This window comes from Echiichthys vipera, assembly GCF_963691815.1.
Source record: "Echiichthys vipera genome assembly, chromosome: 17".
Taxonomy (NCBI): domain Eukaryota; kingdom Metazoa; phylum Chordata; class Actinopteri; order Perciformes; family Trachinidae; genus Echiichthys; species Echiichthys vipera.
The window spans coordinates 967,503-985,709 of NC_139842.1; the positions used below are offsets into that span (position 1 = coordinate 967,503).

At 45.8% G+C, this 18,207-nt stretch overlaps 3 protein-coding genes across 5 annotated transcripts in view; 1 reads left to right on the forward strand and 2 right to left on the reverse strand.

Annotated features, from left to right (window-relative positions):
* jmjd6 (jumonji domain containing 6, arginine demethylase and lysine hydroxylase) overlaps window positions 1–2,363 on the reverse strand; it is a 9,237-nt gene extending 6,874 nt beyond the window's left edge. For all 3 annotated transcript variants that reach the window (XR_014593577.1, XR_014593578.1, XM_083931115.1), the window contains exons 1-2: window positions 1,957–2,363; window positions 1–139 (exon numbers count right to left, since the gene is read on the reverse strand). The exon at window positions 1–139 is cut by the window's left edge and continues 250 nt beyond it. Coding sequence is in view for 1 of the 3 variants with exons in the window: in XM_083931115.1 (XP_083787241.1) it covers window positions 1–139; window positions 1,957–2,085 (268 nt within the window). In the remaining 2 variants the exon portion in view is untranslated. The remainder of the gene's footprint in view (window positions 140–1,956) is intronic.
* Window positions 2,364–3,259: 896 nt separating this feature from the next.
* mettl23 (methyltransferase 23, arginine) lies at window positions 3,260–8,998 on the forward strand. Its single transcript, XM_083931122.1, has 5 exons — window positions 3,260–3,477; window positions 7,107–7,211; window positions 7,321–7,558; window positions 7,676–7,760; window positions 8,393–8,998. Exons 1-5 carry the CDS (start codon window positions 3,376–3,378, stop codon window positions 8,565–8,567), a joined length of 705 nt encoding a protein of 234 aa, XP_083787248.1. The 5' UTR covers window positions 3,260–3,375; the 3' UTR covers window positions 8,568–8,998.
* A 6,859-nt stretch (window positions 8,999–15,857) lies between these two features.
* On the reverse strand, window positions 15,858–17,611 carry LOC310959727 (uncharacterized protein; the record flags this gene model as incomplete). Its single annotated transcript, XM_083931186.1, has 4 exons — window positions 15,858–15,940; window positions 16,815–16,947; window positions 17,034–17,323; window positions 17,428–17,611. 4 exons carry the CDS (start codon window positions 17,609–17,611, stop codon window positions 15,924–15,926), a joined length of 624 nt encoding a protein of 207 aa, XP_083787312.1. The 3' UTR covers window positions 15,858–15,923.
* Window positions 17,612–18,207: the final 596 nt, after the last annotated feature.

Sequence of the window (18,207 nt, forward strand, 5' to 3'; positions counted from 1 at the left end):
GGCGCTCCAGAGTCCATTTCTCCCGCGCGGGCCAGGTCTCCTGGGAGTTCAGCAGGACCACGGGCTTGTAGGGTCGCTCGAAGCGCCGGATGAACTCTTCGGGGCTGAGGTGGCGGGTGTCCACGCGCTCAACGCTGTCCTGAAACACAGCAGGCAGCACTTTAGTCTCTGTGCGTCTGTTCTGACATTTACCTTTACATGTTGTTAATAGAGACACACTGATACCAGCTCTGATGTTGACTAAGGGGCGCACTCCCACTGTGCCTCCGTCCCGTGCCCCAGCACGTGTCACGGCTAAAGTCTGGTTCCTTTGACCAGTGTGAGTGCAACCGTACCACGTCTAGGAGCGGCACGCTTGCCGTCCACGGCCCGTTTGGGAGAGGTGGGCTTTAGTAAAGCACGTTTGCACGTGTACGAGCACGAGCGTGCGCACGTGTACGAGCACGAGGCCTACGGCGGCTCTGAGGTCATTTCCTGTGCGCCTGTTGGGACGTAGAAAAAAGAAGGAGGGACCATGCGCGGACATTTCAAACAATGGCGGTGAAAGGTTCACGTTGGTGTGATGCGGAGGTGGAGTGTTTACTGCAGATTTGGTCGATGAAAAGATTCAAAAACAGTCGACAAGACGCACAAAAACTCCGAGGTCTACGGAAAGATCTGGAAACAAAGCCACGCATCGCCATGACGTCATCAATGCGTGTGACGTGTTACGGCGTGATGACGTATAGGCAGCAAGAAGCATTCTCCGAGGCCCAGGTAGTGTGAGTACAAACGGGCCTGGAGGGGGGGACAAGGACCCTAAAGCACGGGGCACGGGACGGAGGCACAGTGGGAGGGCGCCGTAAGTGTCCGGTGACAGACTGGCGTCCTGTCCAGGGTGGACCCCGCCTCACGGCTCCAACCCCCCGCGACCTCGATAGGAACAAGCGGTTGAAAATGGATGGATTTATCCGTTTGCACTTTACATGGAAGTGTTATTCAGTTTGCTGCTAACACCTTGTTATTTGCACTTACGTTAAATGTTGTTACATGATGTTAAACGGCTTAAAAGACGCTGAGTCATGTTACGTATCGTTAAACGGCGTGTGACGTGTGGCGGGGCACCAGGACTGAGGTCGTCTGGAGGAAACGTTTCTCTCTCTAAAGATCAAATGTAACCTGGAGCTGGTTTCAGGAGAACAGGTGTGACGACCGTGTTTGAAGAACACATTATTGAGTTGAAGAACGCAGGTTAGCACGGACACAAAGTGACCTTCTTACGTCACGCCTCTTTCATAAGTGAGCATGCACACACACACACACACACACACACACGCACACACACACACACACACACGCACACACACACACACGCACACACACACTAATAATAATTAGAAATGTATAGATATACTGGAGTGAGATTAAATAAATGATACTTCTTCCTCTTCAAATGTGTGAATTGTCTTGCTTTATTATTAATATTTTTATTGTTAGAGAAAGTATAAATCATTATTGTTATAGTATATTTTTGCAGATTTTGTTGTATATATTATTATTGTTTATTGTTGATAGCACACTGTGCACTGTTTATATACACTATGTATATGTTGGATTCTATGTATGTTCTGTACAAAGTGTTTATTTGCTGACTCACTGCTGCTGTTATTAAATCATTCCCCAGTCTGGGATCATTAAAGTATTTCTTTTATAGTCTATAAAGTAGATTAACATGGAATGGAACTACCTCAAAACTGTATTAAGAATAGAACAGACATTAAAACATTTTTAAGGAATTAATAATAATACCAGTGTGACATTAGTACTTATATATTGGATGCTTACTGAATTCAAACCCCTGTGCATGAATGTAAACAGTGACAGAATAGAGTGTAACACCGGCTCAGTGCGTACGTGACGGGCTGCACTCCTGCTAGCTCCCGTTAGCTTAGCCTCCGATGCTACACTGACAGTTACCTTCACGGAGCGCAGCGACACGTCGAAAGTCTCGTGGTAGTCGTGTCGGATCCAGTCCGCGGAGTCCTTCAGCTCGGGCCTGGCGCTCCGCTTTGCCTCTTTAATCCTCTTCTTACTTTTGTGGTTCATCCCTCCTCCCGTGTGTGGTGCTGGTGTTAGCGCTGCTCAGCTAGCTAGCTACGGAGCTAACCCGGGGCTACCACACAAACACATCCACCGACCCGCGCTGCTAACCCGGCTACCTGCGCCCCTCTGACACTTCCGCCTTATTTATTTGACTCCAAAACAAAACAAAAAGTCTGTTAATGTGTTAAACGCATCTTTAAATAGACACAAACAACTGTAAGGACACTTTTGGACCCTGCCCGAGACACACGGGTTCATAAACAGCGAGCAAGAGGCGCTGGCTAACTAGCAACACAATGCTTTCGGCAACTGAGGGACACCAGTAGCGCCCGCCCCGTTTCGCAGGAGTCGAACGCTCATTGGCTACAGCTCCCACTTGAGCAACACGTTGATTGGTTGGGACGTAGAATACGCCTTCCCGCCAGACAGAAGCATTTATTTTATTTTTATTTTTTTGATTTATTTTATTTATCCGTTATTGATGTCACTCTCTCTGTTTTTATATGAGAAACAATTAAAATATATCACTTATTTTTGAACAAATATAGAAATATACAGAAATAAATATATAACTATGAACTAAAAAACTGATTGACACCATTAAGGCCCGCCCCCTGTCCCAGGAGTCGAACGCTCATTGGCTACAGCGTCCACGTGAGCAAAACGTTGATTGGCTGGGATGTAGAATACGCCTTCCCGCCAGGCAGAAGCTTTAATTTTTATTTTATTTTTAAAATGTATTTTATTTATCCGTTATTGATGTAACTCTCAGCTGTTTTAGATGTATAGAAATTGCATCATTTTAAATATGTTTGTTTTTTTTTTACTAAAAAAAATTCATGTGTTTTTACCCCGTTTTTTTTCACACAATTTCCTTTAAACAATTTTATTCATTTCAAATATGAGAAACAATCATAATTCATAACTTGGTTTTGAATATATGGAAATATACATTAAAAAAAAAAATATATATATATATATATATATAAACGATTGACACTAGTAGCGCCCGCCCCCTGTCGCAGTAGTCGAACGCTCATTGGCTAAAGCTTCTAAGTGAGAAAACGTTGATTGGCTGGGACGTAGAATAAGCCTTCCCGCCAGACATTTACCTTGATTTGATTGGCTACTGAAGCCTCCTTTTTCCTGTGTTATTGTTGACGCGGAAACAGACAGAAACATGGCTGCCAGTGTAATACTATCTTTATTAACACGAGTTAAATGAGTTAATAGGAATTTCTAACAATAGTCCGCGATGAAATAGTGTATTTAAAGGCGTTATTACCTCACATTATGGAGCCCGGTGGAGCCGCAACACCTAGCATAGCATACAAAGTTTTCACATTTGAGGACAAGACAAACAGACAGGATTCGCTTCGTGTTTCCATCCCTGAGGTGAGTTTAACTCCTTAAAAACATCATTTTACTGCAGATAAAGCGGGTTTTTACAGACTCCTGTGTGAAACTGGATCACATGCATTAGATCTACCCGCTGTTGTCTTCGTACCGCGTCGTGCTGTCATGAAATCAAGCAGCTAACGCCTGAGAAATCTGTTAATTTAACTAAAATAGGACTTTATAGATGCTCTGCACCTCTGAGAATTCAATTCAATTCAATTCAAAAAACTTTATTTGTCCCCGGGGGGCAATTCAAGGCACACAGAGCAGCAAATCACGACAGTGCAATTATACAAAAAACATTTTAACCTAACACAAGAATAAAGTGTAACAGACGAGTAAGTGTCAGGATGTTAGTGTGTTAGTACAGGTTAGAATAAGTGTCAGGATGTTAGTGTGTTAGTACAGGTAGAATAAGTGTCAGGATGTTAGTGTGTTAGTACAGGTAGAATAAGTGTCAGGATGTTAGTGTGTTAGCACAGGTTAGAATAAGTGTCAGGATGTTAGTGTGTTAGTACAGGTAGAATAAGTGTCAGGATGTTAGTGTGTTAGTACAGGTAGAATAAGTGTCAGGATGTTAGTGTGTTAGTACAGGTAGAATAAGTGTCAGGATGTTAGTGTGTTAGTACAGGTAGGATAAGTGTCAGGATGTTAGTGTGTTAGTACAGGTAGAATAAGTGTCAGGATGTTAGTGTGTTAGTACAGGTAGGATAAGTGTCAGGATGTTAGTGTGTTAGTACAGGTTAGATACAGAGAACATCGTCGGCGTGAGATGTAGAAAGACATGTGTGTATATGATGTAAGCAGACATGTGAACGGGTGTTTATGATGTAAACAATGTAAACATGCAGTAGACTGTTGAAACAGGTATAAACAGAACTGTAGTGCAGAAAAGATATAAGTGGACAGTGATCAGATCCAGATGAGGTCAGACATGATACATGTGTGTAATGAGCAGACGTAAACAGAACTATAGTGCAGTAATAGAGTATAAATATAATATATAACTATAAGCTAAATAATAAAGTGAATAATAAAGTGATGGTGGTGCATGGCAGGAAAACAGCAGTCTAAGTATGTGCTGGCTCTGTGTAACAGATGAATACTGAAGAATAAAGTGACCATAGTGCTGTCATGGATACAATATAAGACCTGATAACACAAAAAAGTGGAGCAGTGCATTAATACCATAAATTAACATAACTAACAGAATCAATCAAGTGGACCAGTAAGAACAGAGTAACAGAATAAGTGTGAACATAATAACAGAATAAATAAGTGGCGTAGTGCAACAGTCCAGTAACATTATAAACAGAGTGAACAGAATAAGTGGAATTGTGAATCAACCAGTAGTTCACAGCTTTGAGGACAGGAGTGGAGGTAGATAGCCAGTTCACATGTCCGGTGAGTGTCCGGGGGGGGGGGGGGGGTGTCCAGGGGGTGAAGGTGACCAGGGAAGGTGTCAGGGGTGGGGAGGGGGGGTGATGGTGATGGTGTCCAGGGAGGATGTCTGGAGAGGGGAGGAGGAGGGGTGAAGGGAGGGGTGTCCGGGGGGGAGAGGGGGGTGCGGTGTCCAGGGAGGGTGTCTGGAGTGGGGGGGGGGGGGTGAAGTGTCCAGGGGAGGGTGTCAGGAGTGGGGAGGGGGATGGTCCGAGGGGTCAGGAGTTGAGGAGCTGGACAGCCCTGGGGATGAAGGTTGCTCTTCTCCTCTGTGTCCTGCAGCAGGGACAGCGAAGACGGCGTCCTGAGGGGAGCCACTCAAACGCTGAGAAGAGAGCGTGAGAGGGGTCCTGCATGATCTGACCAGCTAACCTGAGTGTCTGCTGCTCGTGGATGGTCGATAGAGTTCTAACAGGAAGTCCGATGATCTTAGAGCAGACCGTGGCGACGCTCTGCAGGCGGTTTCTGTTCTGGAGGCTGGTGGAGTAGAACCAGCATGTGATGGAGAACGTGATGATGCTCTCGATGAAGGAGAAGTTAAAGGTCAGGAGGATGTTCTTGCTGACTCCAAAGGAATTGAGCTTCCTAAGGAGGTATTTCCGCTGCTGACATTTCCTGAGAATCTCCTCTGTGTTGGAGGAGAATTTCAGCAGGCTGTCGAAGATGGTGCCCAGGTACCTGTTCTCCTCAACTGCTTCGACAGGCTTCCCGTGGATCACGGTGTTTGCTGATGCAGCCAGTTCCCTCTGCTTGTTGGAGAAGGTCACCACCATGTCTTTAGTTTTGTTGACATTCAGTTCCAGGCAGGAGCTGTCACACCACTCCACAAACTCCTGAAGAGCTGGTCCGTGGTGCAGAGATGGGCCTGACAGCAGAGACAGGAGGACGGTGTCGTCAGCGTACTTCACCAGATGACAGTTAGGCTGTGTGGTTCTGCAGTCATCGGTGTAGAGGATGAAGAGCAGAGGTGAGAGCACACAGCCCTGAGGGGAGCCGGTTGAGGTGTGTTGGAGGTCGGAGAAGGTGCTGTTGACCAGGACTCTCTGTGAACGGTTGGTCAGGAAGTCCAGTATCCACAGGATTAGCAGTTGGTCCAGATGAAAGAGGGCTGAGAGTTTGTCAGCCAGGATGTGGGGCTGCATGGTGTTAAATGCAGAGGAGAAGTCTGCAAACAGGAGTCTGGCTGCGGTGTTGGGGCGCTCCAGGTGTTTGTGAACAGTGTCTATAATGAATGTTTTTGCATCATCGACGCCCTGCCAGCTCGATAGGCGAATTGGAGCGGGTCCATCTGGGAGTGGGTTTCCCTGATGATGCGTTGTTTTATGATCCTCTCCATGGCCTTCATCACAAGAGAGGTGAGGGCCACCGGCCGGAGGTCATTCAGACATTTAACGGCGCTTTTCTTGGGGATGGGGATAACTGTTGAGTGTTTCCATTGCTGGGGGACTATGCTGCTGTCCATGGATCTTTGGAACAGGGTCTGAAACACGCCCCCTAGCTGCTCAGCACAGTGCTTCAGGACGCGGCCGCTGATGTTGTCTGGGCCAGGTGAGCTGTTCTCCCTTGTCTTCCTGTCTCCCTTGTCTTCCTGACTCCCTTGTCTTCCTGACGAGCAGAGGCTGATTTAGATGCGTTAGAGTCTTAACTTCAATTCGGCGCACATCCTGTAAAAATACGTGTTTAATTAAATACATTTAACTCAAATAACTAACATTCAAACCATCATGTTTCATCTGTTATAAACGTCATTTGTACGTGTTAAAAAAACGAACAGATTAGATTTTTATAAGTAAGAGTATTTCTTTTAATATCTTGTAATAATGTTTGTCATTTAAATACATCTTAACTTGGATAACCAGCCTGACTAGAATCATGTTGAGGATTTTATTGCTATATTTGACAAATCTAAGACTCTAATCACCAGAAAAGTTTCATAAACAAACTTTTTATTATGTAGAAAATAATTCATCTTTTGTGTTTTTTGTAATAACATTATTTATTAAACTTTAAATAATAAAAGTCTTATTCACAGGGTTAAAAATGCTGAAAGTGACTGAACGTTTGGTCGTCAGGAGCAGGTTTGAAGTCGTGTGTGTGTGTGATGAGTTTTGTGCGTGGTCGTCAGGAAGTGTGACGTGTGTGTGTGTGTGTGTGTGTGTGTGTGTTGTTGTTGTTGTTGTCCTCAGGTTCTGGATCCTCAGTATGGGATGCATGTGTGGCCCTGTGCCGTGGTTCTGGCTCAGTACCTCTGGACCCACAGAGACGAGCTGAGGGGCAAGAAGGTTCTGGAGGTGAGAAGACGACTTATTATGGTCTGAACTTAACGATCTCTTTTAGTGGACTCAACTTAACCGTCTCCTTTCAACGTCTAACCCGTCTCCTTCCATGGTCTAACCCCAGCTGGGTGCAGGGGTGGCTCTCCCCGGCGTGGTGGCGTCCCGGCTCGGTGCAGACGTGACGCTGTCGGACGGCGCTCACTCTCCTCTGTGTCTGGAGAACTGCAGACGCAGCTGTGCAGCCAACGGCCTCCGGGACGTGGGCGTGCTGGGTCTCACCTGGGGGGAGGTCTCACCGGACCTGGTCCTGCTTCCTGAGCTGGACCTCATCCTGGGATCGGACGTGTTCTACGAGCCGCGAGGTGAGCCGCACGCCGTCCTGCAACTCGCCCTGCACGCCCTCCTGCACGCCGCCCCGCCCTGACGGCCGCAGAGACGCTGACGTGGACGCAGATGAGTGACAAACGTTTGTGTTCCAGATTTCGAAGACGTGCTCCTGACCGTTGCTTTCCTCCTGAGAAGAAACCCCAGAGCTCAGTTCTGGACCACGTACCAGGAGAGGAGGTGCTGCTGCTGCAACACGACAACAACAACAACAACAACAAACAAACAACATAAACAACAACAAACAAACAACAACAACATAAACAACAACAAACACAAAACAACCAAACACCACAGGAGAGGAGGTGCTGCTGCTGCTGCAACACAACATAAACAACAACACAACAACAAACAAACAAATACAACAAACAAACAAAATAAACATCAGCAACACCACCACAACAAAAACAACAACACCAACACAACAACAACATGACACCATACGAATTTGATTGTTGCTGCTGAACGCTAAACTTTTGTCACTGTACCGTTAGCTTGCTGTTAGCTTGTTGTTAGCTTGCTGTTAGCTTGTCGTTAGCCTGTTGTTAGCTTGCTGTTAGCTTGTCATTAGCTTGTGGTTAGCCTGTTGTTAGCTTGTCATTAGCTTGTTGTTAGCCTGTTATTAGCTTGCTTTTAGCTTGTTTTGTTAGCTGTGTAGCCACCTAGCTAACGTAAATGTCGTTGTCATAGAAACACGCTCTCGGGGGATTTCTCACCGTTGCAAATGAATATTTTCACAGAAAACATTTGTTTATGAAATATGTTTTATTTTCCTGAATCAGACTCTTCTTCCTCTTCCTCTTCCTGCTCAGTGCTGATTGGTCGATCGAGGCGCTGCTCGTCAGGTGGAAGCTGAAGTGCGTCGACGTTCAGTTGGAAACTTTTGATGCAGATAAATCTGAACTCGCTGGTTCGAGTCTGCCCGGCAACAAGAGCGTCGTGATGATGGTCATCACTCTGGACACACAGCAGAGTGTCACACGCTAAATGTTCCCCACAGGAACTAACAACCGGACAGTGTAACACCCTAAATGTTCCCCATAGGAACTAACAACCTGTGGGAGTGTCACACCCTAAATGTCCCCCATAGGAAGTAACACCCTGTCTTAGTGTCACACCCTAAATGTCCCCCATAGGAAGTAACAACCTGACAGTGTAACACTGTAAATGTTCCCCACAGGTCAACAGCTAAATACTAAAAGTGTAGTGTTACCTTTGAACACTAGGGGGCGCACTCTCCTCTGTAGTTTACTCACTGAAAACACTGAAACACACTTTTATGACACTGATGATGAAAAGCATCTTTGACCGTGATAAAAGTTATTAAGAAAATAAATGTTGGGGTGTAACACTGTAAATGTTCCCCACAGGAAGTACTAACATCTTGGTCTTATTGGTCACGATGGAGTCTTACAAATATGTGTTTATGTAATAAATGAAAATATTTCAAAATGAACAACAAATAAATTTGTTCCCACATTTTTTTTCTTGCGTTTTAATTTCTTATTTATTCTTGAATTAATGTTTTTATATTTCAACATTTATTGTTAATTACTTCTCATTATATTACTCTTTTGTTTTACATATTTATTTCATTTATTTCTATTTAAAAACATTTATTTTATTTCATTTATCTTTATATTTAATAATTAATTTTATTTATTTATATTCAAAACTTGATATTTAATCAATTTTTCTTTCATTTTTATTTATATTTACCCATTTATTTATTTTTCTATTAATGTCTCTGTTTAAACATTTATTTTACTTTCTCTTTTCATTTATCTCTTGATTGATTTATGTTTACCCATTTATTTATATTTATCTATTTATTTATTCTTGTATTAATGTATTTTTATATTAACACATTTATTTCTACTGTTTCATTTTCTCTTTATATTTCCCTTTTATTTATTTTTACAGATTTAGTCTTCTTTTGGCACTTATTATTATAATAATGATTATTATAATAATTATTATTATTATAATGATTGTTATGTATTTCTCTTGTATGTATTGTCTCATATTTGTCCCAGACCCGTCGGCCTGTGAGACCCTCGGGCTGCAGAGGAACTGAAGAGCTTTGACCGTGAGACTGAAGAGGACGAGACACTGAAGAGGCGGCGGCTCCGTAACTCAATCCATCGACCGGGTAATTGAGTCAGAGCCGGAGAATTAAATCCCTGCAGCTTCCTCGACTGTCTCCTCTCCTTTACTCTCTCTCTCTCTCTCTCTCTCTCTCTCCTTTATTCTCTCTCTCTCTCTCTCTCTCTCTCCTTTATTCTCTCTCTTCTCTGAACGGCAGGAAACTGAGGGAAGACGATTAGATCCAGACCAGAGGGTCGAGTCTGCCTCCAAATAAATAAATAACTCCACAAAACAACCACAAAGAGACACAAAACAACCACAAAGAGACACAAAACAACTACAAAGAGACACAAAACAACTACAAAGAGACACAAAACAACCACAAAGACACACAAAACAACTACAAAGAGATACAAAACAACCACAAAGACACAAAACAACCACAAAGAGACACAAAACAACTACAAAGAGACACAAAACTACAAAGAGACGCAAAACAACTACAAAGAGACGCAAAACAACAACAAAGAGACACAAAACAACTACAAAGAGACACAAAACAACCACAAAGAGACACAAAACAACTACAAAGACACAAAACAACCACAAAGAGACACAAAACAACTACAAAGAGACACAAAACAACCACAAAGAGACATAGAACAACTACAAAGAGACACAAAATAACCACAAAGAGACGCAAAACAACCACAAAGAGACACAAAACAACTACAAAGAGACACAAAACAACTACAAAGAGACACAAAACTACAAAGAGACGCAAAACAACTACAAAGAGACGCAAAACAACAACAAAGAGACACAAAACAACTACAAAGAGACGCAAAAAACTACAAAGAGACACAAACAACTACAAAGACACACAAAACAACCACAAAGACACACAAAACAACTACAAAGAGACACAAAACAACCACAAAGACACAAAACAACCACAAAGAGACACAAAACAACTACAAAGAGACACAAAACAACCACAAAGAGACATAGAACAACTACAAAGAGACACAAAATAACCACAAAGAGACGCAAAACAACCACAAAGAGACACAAAACAACTACAAAGAGACACAAAACAACTACAAAGAGACACAAAACTACAAAGAGACGCAAAACAACTACAAAGAGACGCAAAACAACAACAAAGAGACACAAAACAACTACAAAGAGACGCAAAAAACTACAAAGAGACACAAACAACTACAAAGACACACAAAACAACCACAAAGACACACAAAACAACTACAAAGAGACACAAAACAACCACAAAGAGACACAAAACAACTACAAAGAGACACAAAACTACAAAGAGACACAAAACAACTACAAAGAGACACAAAACTACAAAGAGACACAAAACAACTACAAAGAGACACAAAACTACAAAGAGATGCAAAACAACTACAAAGAGACACAAAACAACTACAAAGAGACACAAAACAACCACAAAGAGACACAAAACTACAAAGAGACGCAAAACAAATACAAAGAGACACAAAACAACTACAAAGAGACACAAAACAACTACAAAGAGACGCAAAACAACCACAAAGAGACACAAAACAACCACAAAGAGACGCAAAACAACCACAAAGAGACACAAAACAACTACAAAGAGACACAAAACTACAAAGAGACGCAAAACAACAACAAAGAGACACAAAACAACTACAAAGAGACACAAAACAACCACAAAGAGACGCAAAACAACCACAAAGAGACACAAAACAACTACAAAGAGACACAAAACTACAAAGAGACGCAAAACAACAACAAAGAGACACAAAACAACTACAAAGAGACACAAAACAACTACAAAGAGACACAAACAACTACAAAGACACACAAAACAACCACAAAGAGACACAAAACAACTACAAAGAGACACAAAACAACCACAAAGAGACGCAAAACAACTACAAAGAGACACAAAACAACCACAAAGAGACACAAAACAACTACAAAGACACACAAAACAACCTCAAAGACACACAAAACCACTACAAAGAGACACAAAACAACCACAAAGACACAAAACAACTACAAAGAGACACAAAACAACCACAAAGAGACACAAAACAACCACAAAGAGACAGAGTGTGTGTGAACTCACCTGGCGCAGGTGTTCCTGTGAACAGGTGACTGGTTCAGGTGTTAGCATGCTAACTGGGATTAGCTGCAGTCAAACTCACCTGTGACATCACCTGTAAGACCCGCCCCCTCACCTCCACGCTGACAGCCGATTGGACCAAAGCTTCCGTGAGATGGGAGCAGTGAATGACCACAGACGCTGTGACAGGAAGTCATATATCTTTATTTCCTGTTTCCTGTGTGAGGCGTGTGTGATGTCATGCACAGGCGCTCATGCGGACGCCGTCGCGCCGTGGCGTTAGAAAAGAGGCAGGAAGCAGATTACAGGAAATACAAAAGGGCTCAGAGCACGGGACCAAATATAAAAATACAAAGATCAGGAACCAGGCGAGAACAAAGGTGTTTACAAACAAACAAACAAATAAAAGAAACAAACAAACAATCAAAGAGTTCTGCAGCGTTTCCACTTTATAAGAACAGGAAACGCTTCTGAACACGTTCATTCACCCGTACATTATTATTATTATTATTATTATTATTATTATTATTATTATTATAGGTTTAGTTTTATAAATATTAATAAATATTTAGTGCAGCAGAACTATGATTAAATAGTGACAGAAGAAGATTTAACAGTCAAAGAAGAGATTAAAGCGTGCAACAGGCGTTCAACCAGGAGAGGAAGAGGAGGAGGAGGAGGAAGAGGAAGAAGAGGAGAAGAAGGAGGAGGAAGAAGAGGAGGAGGGGGAGGAGGAGGAAGAAGAGGAGGAGGAGGAAGAGGAGAAGGAGGAGGAAGAGAGGAGGAGGAGGAAGAAGAAGGAGGAGGAGGAGGAGGTAGAGGAGGAGGAGGAAGAGGAGGAGGAGGAAGAAGAGGAGGAAGAGGGAAAGAAGGAGGAGGAGGAGGTCACTTCCTCCCCACCTGACCTCACTTCCTGCTCGCCTGACCTCACTTCCCCCACCTGACCTCACTTCCTGACCTCACTTCCTCCCCTACCTGACCTCACTTCCTGACCTCACTTCCTCCCCTACCTGACCTCACTTCCTCCCACCTGACCTCACTTCCTCCCACCTGACCTCACTTCCCTGACCTCACTTCCTCCCCACCTGACCTCACTTCCTCCCACCTGACCTCACTTCCTCCCACCTGACCTCACTTCCCTGACCTCACTTCCTCCCCCACCCTGACCTCACTTCCTCCCACCTGACCTCACTTCCCACCCACCTGACCTCACTTCCTCCCCCACCTGACCTCACTTCCTCTGCCACCTGAACTCACTTCCTCTACGCAGTGACGCGTCTGATTGGTGCAAAGTTCAAACGCGTCACTGCTCTGATTAAAAAACACCAATGTGCTTTCTTGGCGGCGAGTTCTTTTTGGGTCAGAGAGAAAAAAGCGTTTTAAAGATTATAATAATATTATAATATTTATTTACACAATGCTAACCCGTTAGCGCCGCGGCTACATGAGGCTAGCTCGTTCATGTAAAAGCATTCAGTCAGAACAAACACTGGAAACATGCACAGGTTATAAGAGATGATGAGATCACACACACACACACACACACACACACACACACACACACACACACACACACACACACACACACACACACACACACACACACACACACACACACACACACAATCAGCTGTCCCGGTGAGTTATTAACGTATTATTTTAATATCGTGGTGATTTTCCTGCAACAACAACACAAATACAGTGTCCCGGTGTTTTTGGTGCCCCGATAAAGGCGCTCATCTCTCAACGTTGAATTAAACGTCTCCTCTGTTGTTTTCAGAGACTCTGACGCTCGTCGAGGTTTGAAGACGTGTTCAAAGTCATTCTCAAAAGTGTGTATTTCAGTATTTCGGGCTTTATATCAATATTTGTGTCTCAGCCTTTAAACAAACACCATTTCCCATGATGCCCTGCTGCAGGTTTTGTCCCACAGAGGTTAAAACTGGACTCAAGAGGACCAGGTTGATCCAGGTTAGGGTGAGTTTTCATGGGAACTGGAGTTCTGTGCTTAACGTCAGAGGAGCTGATTTATCTCCCAGCATGCAAAGTAGATCAGGAACAAACAAACAGGCGTGAGCGGTGAGAGACGGAGACTTTAGGGTCTGGATTACACACGGACGACGTCCGTCAGGTTAAAAGATCATCGGAGAGTGAAGAGGGAGTCTGTGGACGTCTGTGATTGGACGGACGACGCTCCCAAAGTCGACCCGCAGCTCGTTTCCTCCTCTAAATAAGTAAAAAGCCTCGTCTGAGACTCAAGTGTCCAACGTTCACCATCGACACTCTTCTACACGCCACACTGAAAACAAACAATACCTTGCAAAAATAAAAGCGTGTCATCAACGTTTAAGAAATTAAAAGCGTTTCTTACGTCTTTTTTAACGCGTGAAAGAAGGTTTTGCACTAATCATGACTCATGCTTCTTCTCCTCATGCTTCTTTCTGCCATTCATCAGACTTTTATTCTGGTAAACCAGTAAATTATATTCTGCAGTCAAAATCCGGCTGTTCCGTGACGTGACACCCTTTCAAAATAAGATTACCGGGTCCAAAGAAAACAGAACCAACAGCCGAAGGTGTGAAGAATCAGGATCAGCTCTGTGCTCAGTTTGACTCTTTTTCATCCAGAACAAAGAGGTCAAAGGTCAATTATGATGTTTTTCACATCTGTTCAAACAACAGGAACACAAAGCTCGGACCAGGAAATCTTATTTTGAAAGGGCGTTACGTGTTTCCAAAAGATGAGTCCAAAAAAAAAGTCATAGTATGTCCAAAAAAGTCTTAAAATGTTAAAATATAATGAGTCTAAAATGGTTAAAACAGTCAAAGTTTAATTTGTTAAAAAAAGTCAGGAAATCCTTTTTTTTTGGGCTCATTTTTTGGACACATAACACCCTTTCAAAATAAGATTCCCGGGTCCAAACGCTCCGTTGAAACAAAACAGAACCAACGTCCGAACATGTGAAGGATCATGATCAGCTCTGTGCTCAGTTTGACTCTTTTTCATCCAGAACAAAGAGGTCAAAGGTCAATGATGATGTTTTTATAACTCACATCTGTTCAAACAACCGGAACACGAGGCTCGGACAGGAAGTGTTATTTTGAAAGGGCGTTACATCACGTCTTAACAGCGGGATAGACCCAAAGAAAAAAACTCAAGCTGTTTGTTTTGTTTTGAAAAGCTTCAGGAAGTTGGATTTCAGAGTAAAGTCTTTGGCGGTTTGGCGTGACGGTGCACAGAAACGTTCAAATCCAAACGGCGTGCAGCGCCTTCGTGTGTTCGGCTGCAGCGCGTTTGCGTGTTTGCGTGAGTTCTCTCCGATCGGCCAGATGATCGTTTTAACGCACGGACGTCAGACGTGTCATTCAGGGCGCGGGTTCAAACCAAAGGAAAGCTGTGGAAGCGTGCAGCAGCAGCAGAGCGCGTCCACCGCTGAACCGTCCACACAACGGGACGCTCCGTCTTCGTGTTCACGTGGAACCGTCAGCAGCGGCGTCTTCGGCTAAACGCAGAGTTTCTCATGAGTCAGCATCAAAGAGTGGAAATGTGCAGCGTCACAGGAGCCGTCGGGAGAACCCCACGTCTGCAGAGGAGAAAAGCTGCGTCCCCAGAACCTCGTGAGCGGCGTGGGATCCGCCCTTCTCTCCGAGTCCAGACCCAGACGGATGCGGTGACAGGAAGTGATGTCAGAGGTAGAGCTTCAGGCGGACCATGCTCGTCGTGCAGCAAGAAAACAGCAAAGAACAGGAACGGGTCGAGGTTTTTCATCCGGTGCAGGAGCTCAGAACGATCGTGCTTCAGGGGGTCGGGGGGGGAACGGGTCGGGGGGTCGGGGGGTCGAGGGGTCGGGTGGTCAGGGGGTCGAGGGGTCGGGGGGCCGGGGGTCAGGGGGTCAGGGGGTCGGGGGGTCAGGGGGTCGGGGGGCCGGGGGTCGGGGGGTCAGGGGGTCGGGGGGCCGGGGGTCGAGGGGTCGGGGGTCCGAGGGGTCAGGGGGTCGAGGGGTCGGGGGGTCAGGGGGTCGAGGGGTCGGGGGATCGAGGGGTCGGCGGGTCGAGGGGTCCGGGGGGTCGAGGGGTCGGGGGGTCGGGGGGTCGGTGTCGTGTCGCCGGTCCAGAGGATCGGGATCAGGATTTTAAAATGACTGCAGACAGAAAGAAGACACAGGGACACATCACAAACTTTCACCGTCACAAGAGTTCATTATTTTAGCCACGTTCAAGTTAGCATAGCGCTAACAGGAAGTTAGCCTGCGCGGACCAGAAGTCTCTGACGGAAATTACCTTTAGACGAACCTCTCACTGACGTTTGTTTGTTTGTTACCTGGATAAAAAGAAATTAAATGGACGTCGCAATTCAGCGTTTCAGCTACGTCCACCTGTTTCCTCACCGAGGGCCGGGCTCAGTGCCACGGCGCCGCGCTGCACCGCTCACGTTCGTCACCATTCACCGTTTCATCACCGTTCGCCATTCGTCACCGTTGGTCAACGTTCACCATTTCATCACCGTTCACCGATCGTCTCTGTTTACGTTCGCCTCCGTTTACGTTCGCCTCCGTTTACGTTCGCCTCCGTTTACGTTCGCCTCCGTTTACGTTCGTCACCGTTCGTCCGCTCCCCCATTCTTCGGGGAAGTTTCACTCACAACGAACAAACCAATAAATTTGCCGCAATATTTCATATTTCCGCGGTTGAGAGTCGAGTTCACGAGTTCGGAGCTGAAGAGACTCGTCGTAAACACGTCGCAGCAGAATTATCCGTCCGCTGAAGTCAAACTAACCCCGACTTTTAGCTCGCCGCACGTCCCCGTAGACGCTCTTCGCCGCTGCTCATTACCCCACCTGACACCTGCAGACGGCTCCAGACCGCCTGAGCGCCGCCCCGTTCAGCTGCTGCGTTCGCCGCCTCCTTTTCGCCACAAGCTTCGAGGAAACTTTGTCTCTCATGAGAGAAAATTACTTCCTGCCGTGAGTCGTGAGGCGGTCGCCCGAGCATCACGGAGCCGATGATGTCACTTACGTCCCCAGTTGAGAGCGATGGCCGCCGCGATGATGACGATCCCGCCCAGGATAGAGACGATGGACAGAATCATGGCGTTGCGGCCCAGACGGCGAGCTCCGTCCACGTTGCCCTGCTGCAGACTGTTCCGGGACTGAGGAGCAAAAACAAAGAGGAAGATCATGTTAGCACGTTAGCACGTTAGCGCCAACGATAACCAGCGTTTGTTGTGTGTCGTACCATCACGGAGAAGGTGAGCGCCACGATGTTGATGGGCCACAGCGGGCAGAAGCAGGACAGGATGGCGAGGAACAGGAAGTCCCTGGGCTTGGACCCGTCCAAAGCGGCGTCCGTGATGGCGCTGGGCCGGCGGGTGAGCGAGGGCCTGGGGGAGCCCGCCGCCACCGAGCCGGAGCGGCTGCTCAGACCGGGCCGGCCGTTAGCGTGGCCGCCGGGCTTAGCGTAGAGAACGGGCGACACGGAGGACACCGTGGGGGCGGAGTCCGCCGTCACGGGACCGACGCCGTTATCTGGAGAGAAGACGATCAAAGCAAAGTACAGAGTTAAAGTTTAAAGATCCTTTAAAGGAGAAACTTTTGTTTTATTATGAATAAAGTGATGAATCAGCGTTTACTGGTCTCTGTGATGTCACTGGTCACGGTCAGGTGGTCCATGTCGTGCGTCTGAGCGCCGTCACAGGCGTCCGTGGTCGTGCTCGGGGGCGGGGCTTGTCTCTCTGCACCGGTTGGCTGGGAGGTGACGGCGGCGTGAGCGTCTCCTTCCTGCTGCGTGCTGATTGGCTGCTGGGACTCGTCCATGCTGCTGCTGCTGCTGCTGCTGCTGCTGCTGCTGGCGTCGGGGCGTTGGGGCGGAGCTCGGACCGGCGTCCACGAGACGGCGAAGACGAAGAGAAGCGTTGAAGGGCGGCGCTCTGTGAAACACGGTCACAGCGAGCAAACGTTAGTGACGGTTGCCTTTCGGCCAATCAGGGACCAGAATGTGTCAATGTTCAGTCATTTGGCGTCCATGTTAAGTCATTTGGCGTCCATGTTAAGTCATTTGGCGTCCATGTTAAGTCATTTGGCGTCCATGTTGAGTCATTTGGCGTCCATGTTGAGTCATTTTGTGTCCATGTTCAGTCATTTGGCGTCCATGTTCAGTCATTTGGCGTCCATGTTTAGTCATTTGGCGTCCATGTTCAGTCATTTGGCGTCCATGTTTAGTCATTTGGCGTCCATGTTTAGTCCTTTGGCGTCCATGTTTAGTCATTTGGCGTCCATGTTCAGTCATTTGGCGTCCATGTTCAGTCATTTGGCGTCCATGTTTAGTCATTTGGCGTCCATGTTCAGTCATTTGGCGTCCATGTTTAGTCATTTGGCGTCCATGTTCAGTCATTTGGCGTCCATGTTCAGTC

Bases quoted from the DNA above. Each gene is read 5' to 3' on its own strand.
- mettl23 (XM_083931122.1), top strand. From the start codon at position 3,376: ATGGAGCCCGGTGGAGCCGCAACACCTAGCATAGCATACAAAGTTTTC. The intron at 3,478-7,106 runs GTGAGTTTAACT...TGTTGTCCTCAG, and splicing joins TTCGTGTTTCCATCCCTGAG to GTTCTGGATCCTCAGTATGG. The intron at 7,212-7,320 runs GTGAGAAGACGA...GTCTAACCCCAG, and splicing joins GGGGCAAGAAGGTTCTGGAG to CTGGGTGCAGGGGTGGCTCT.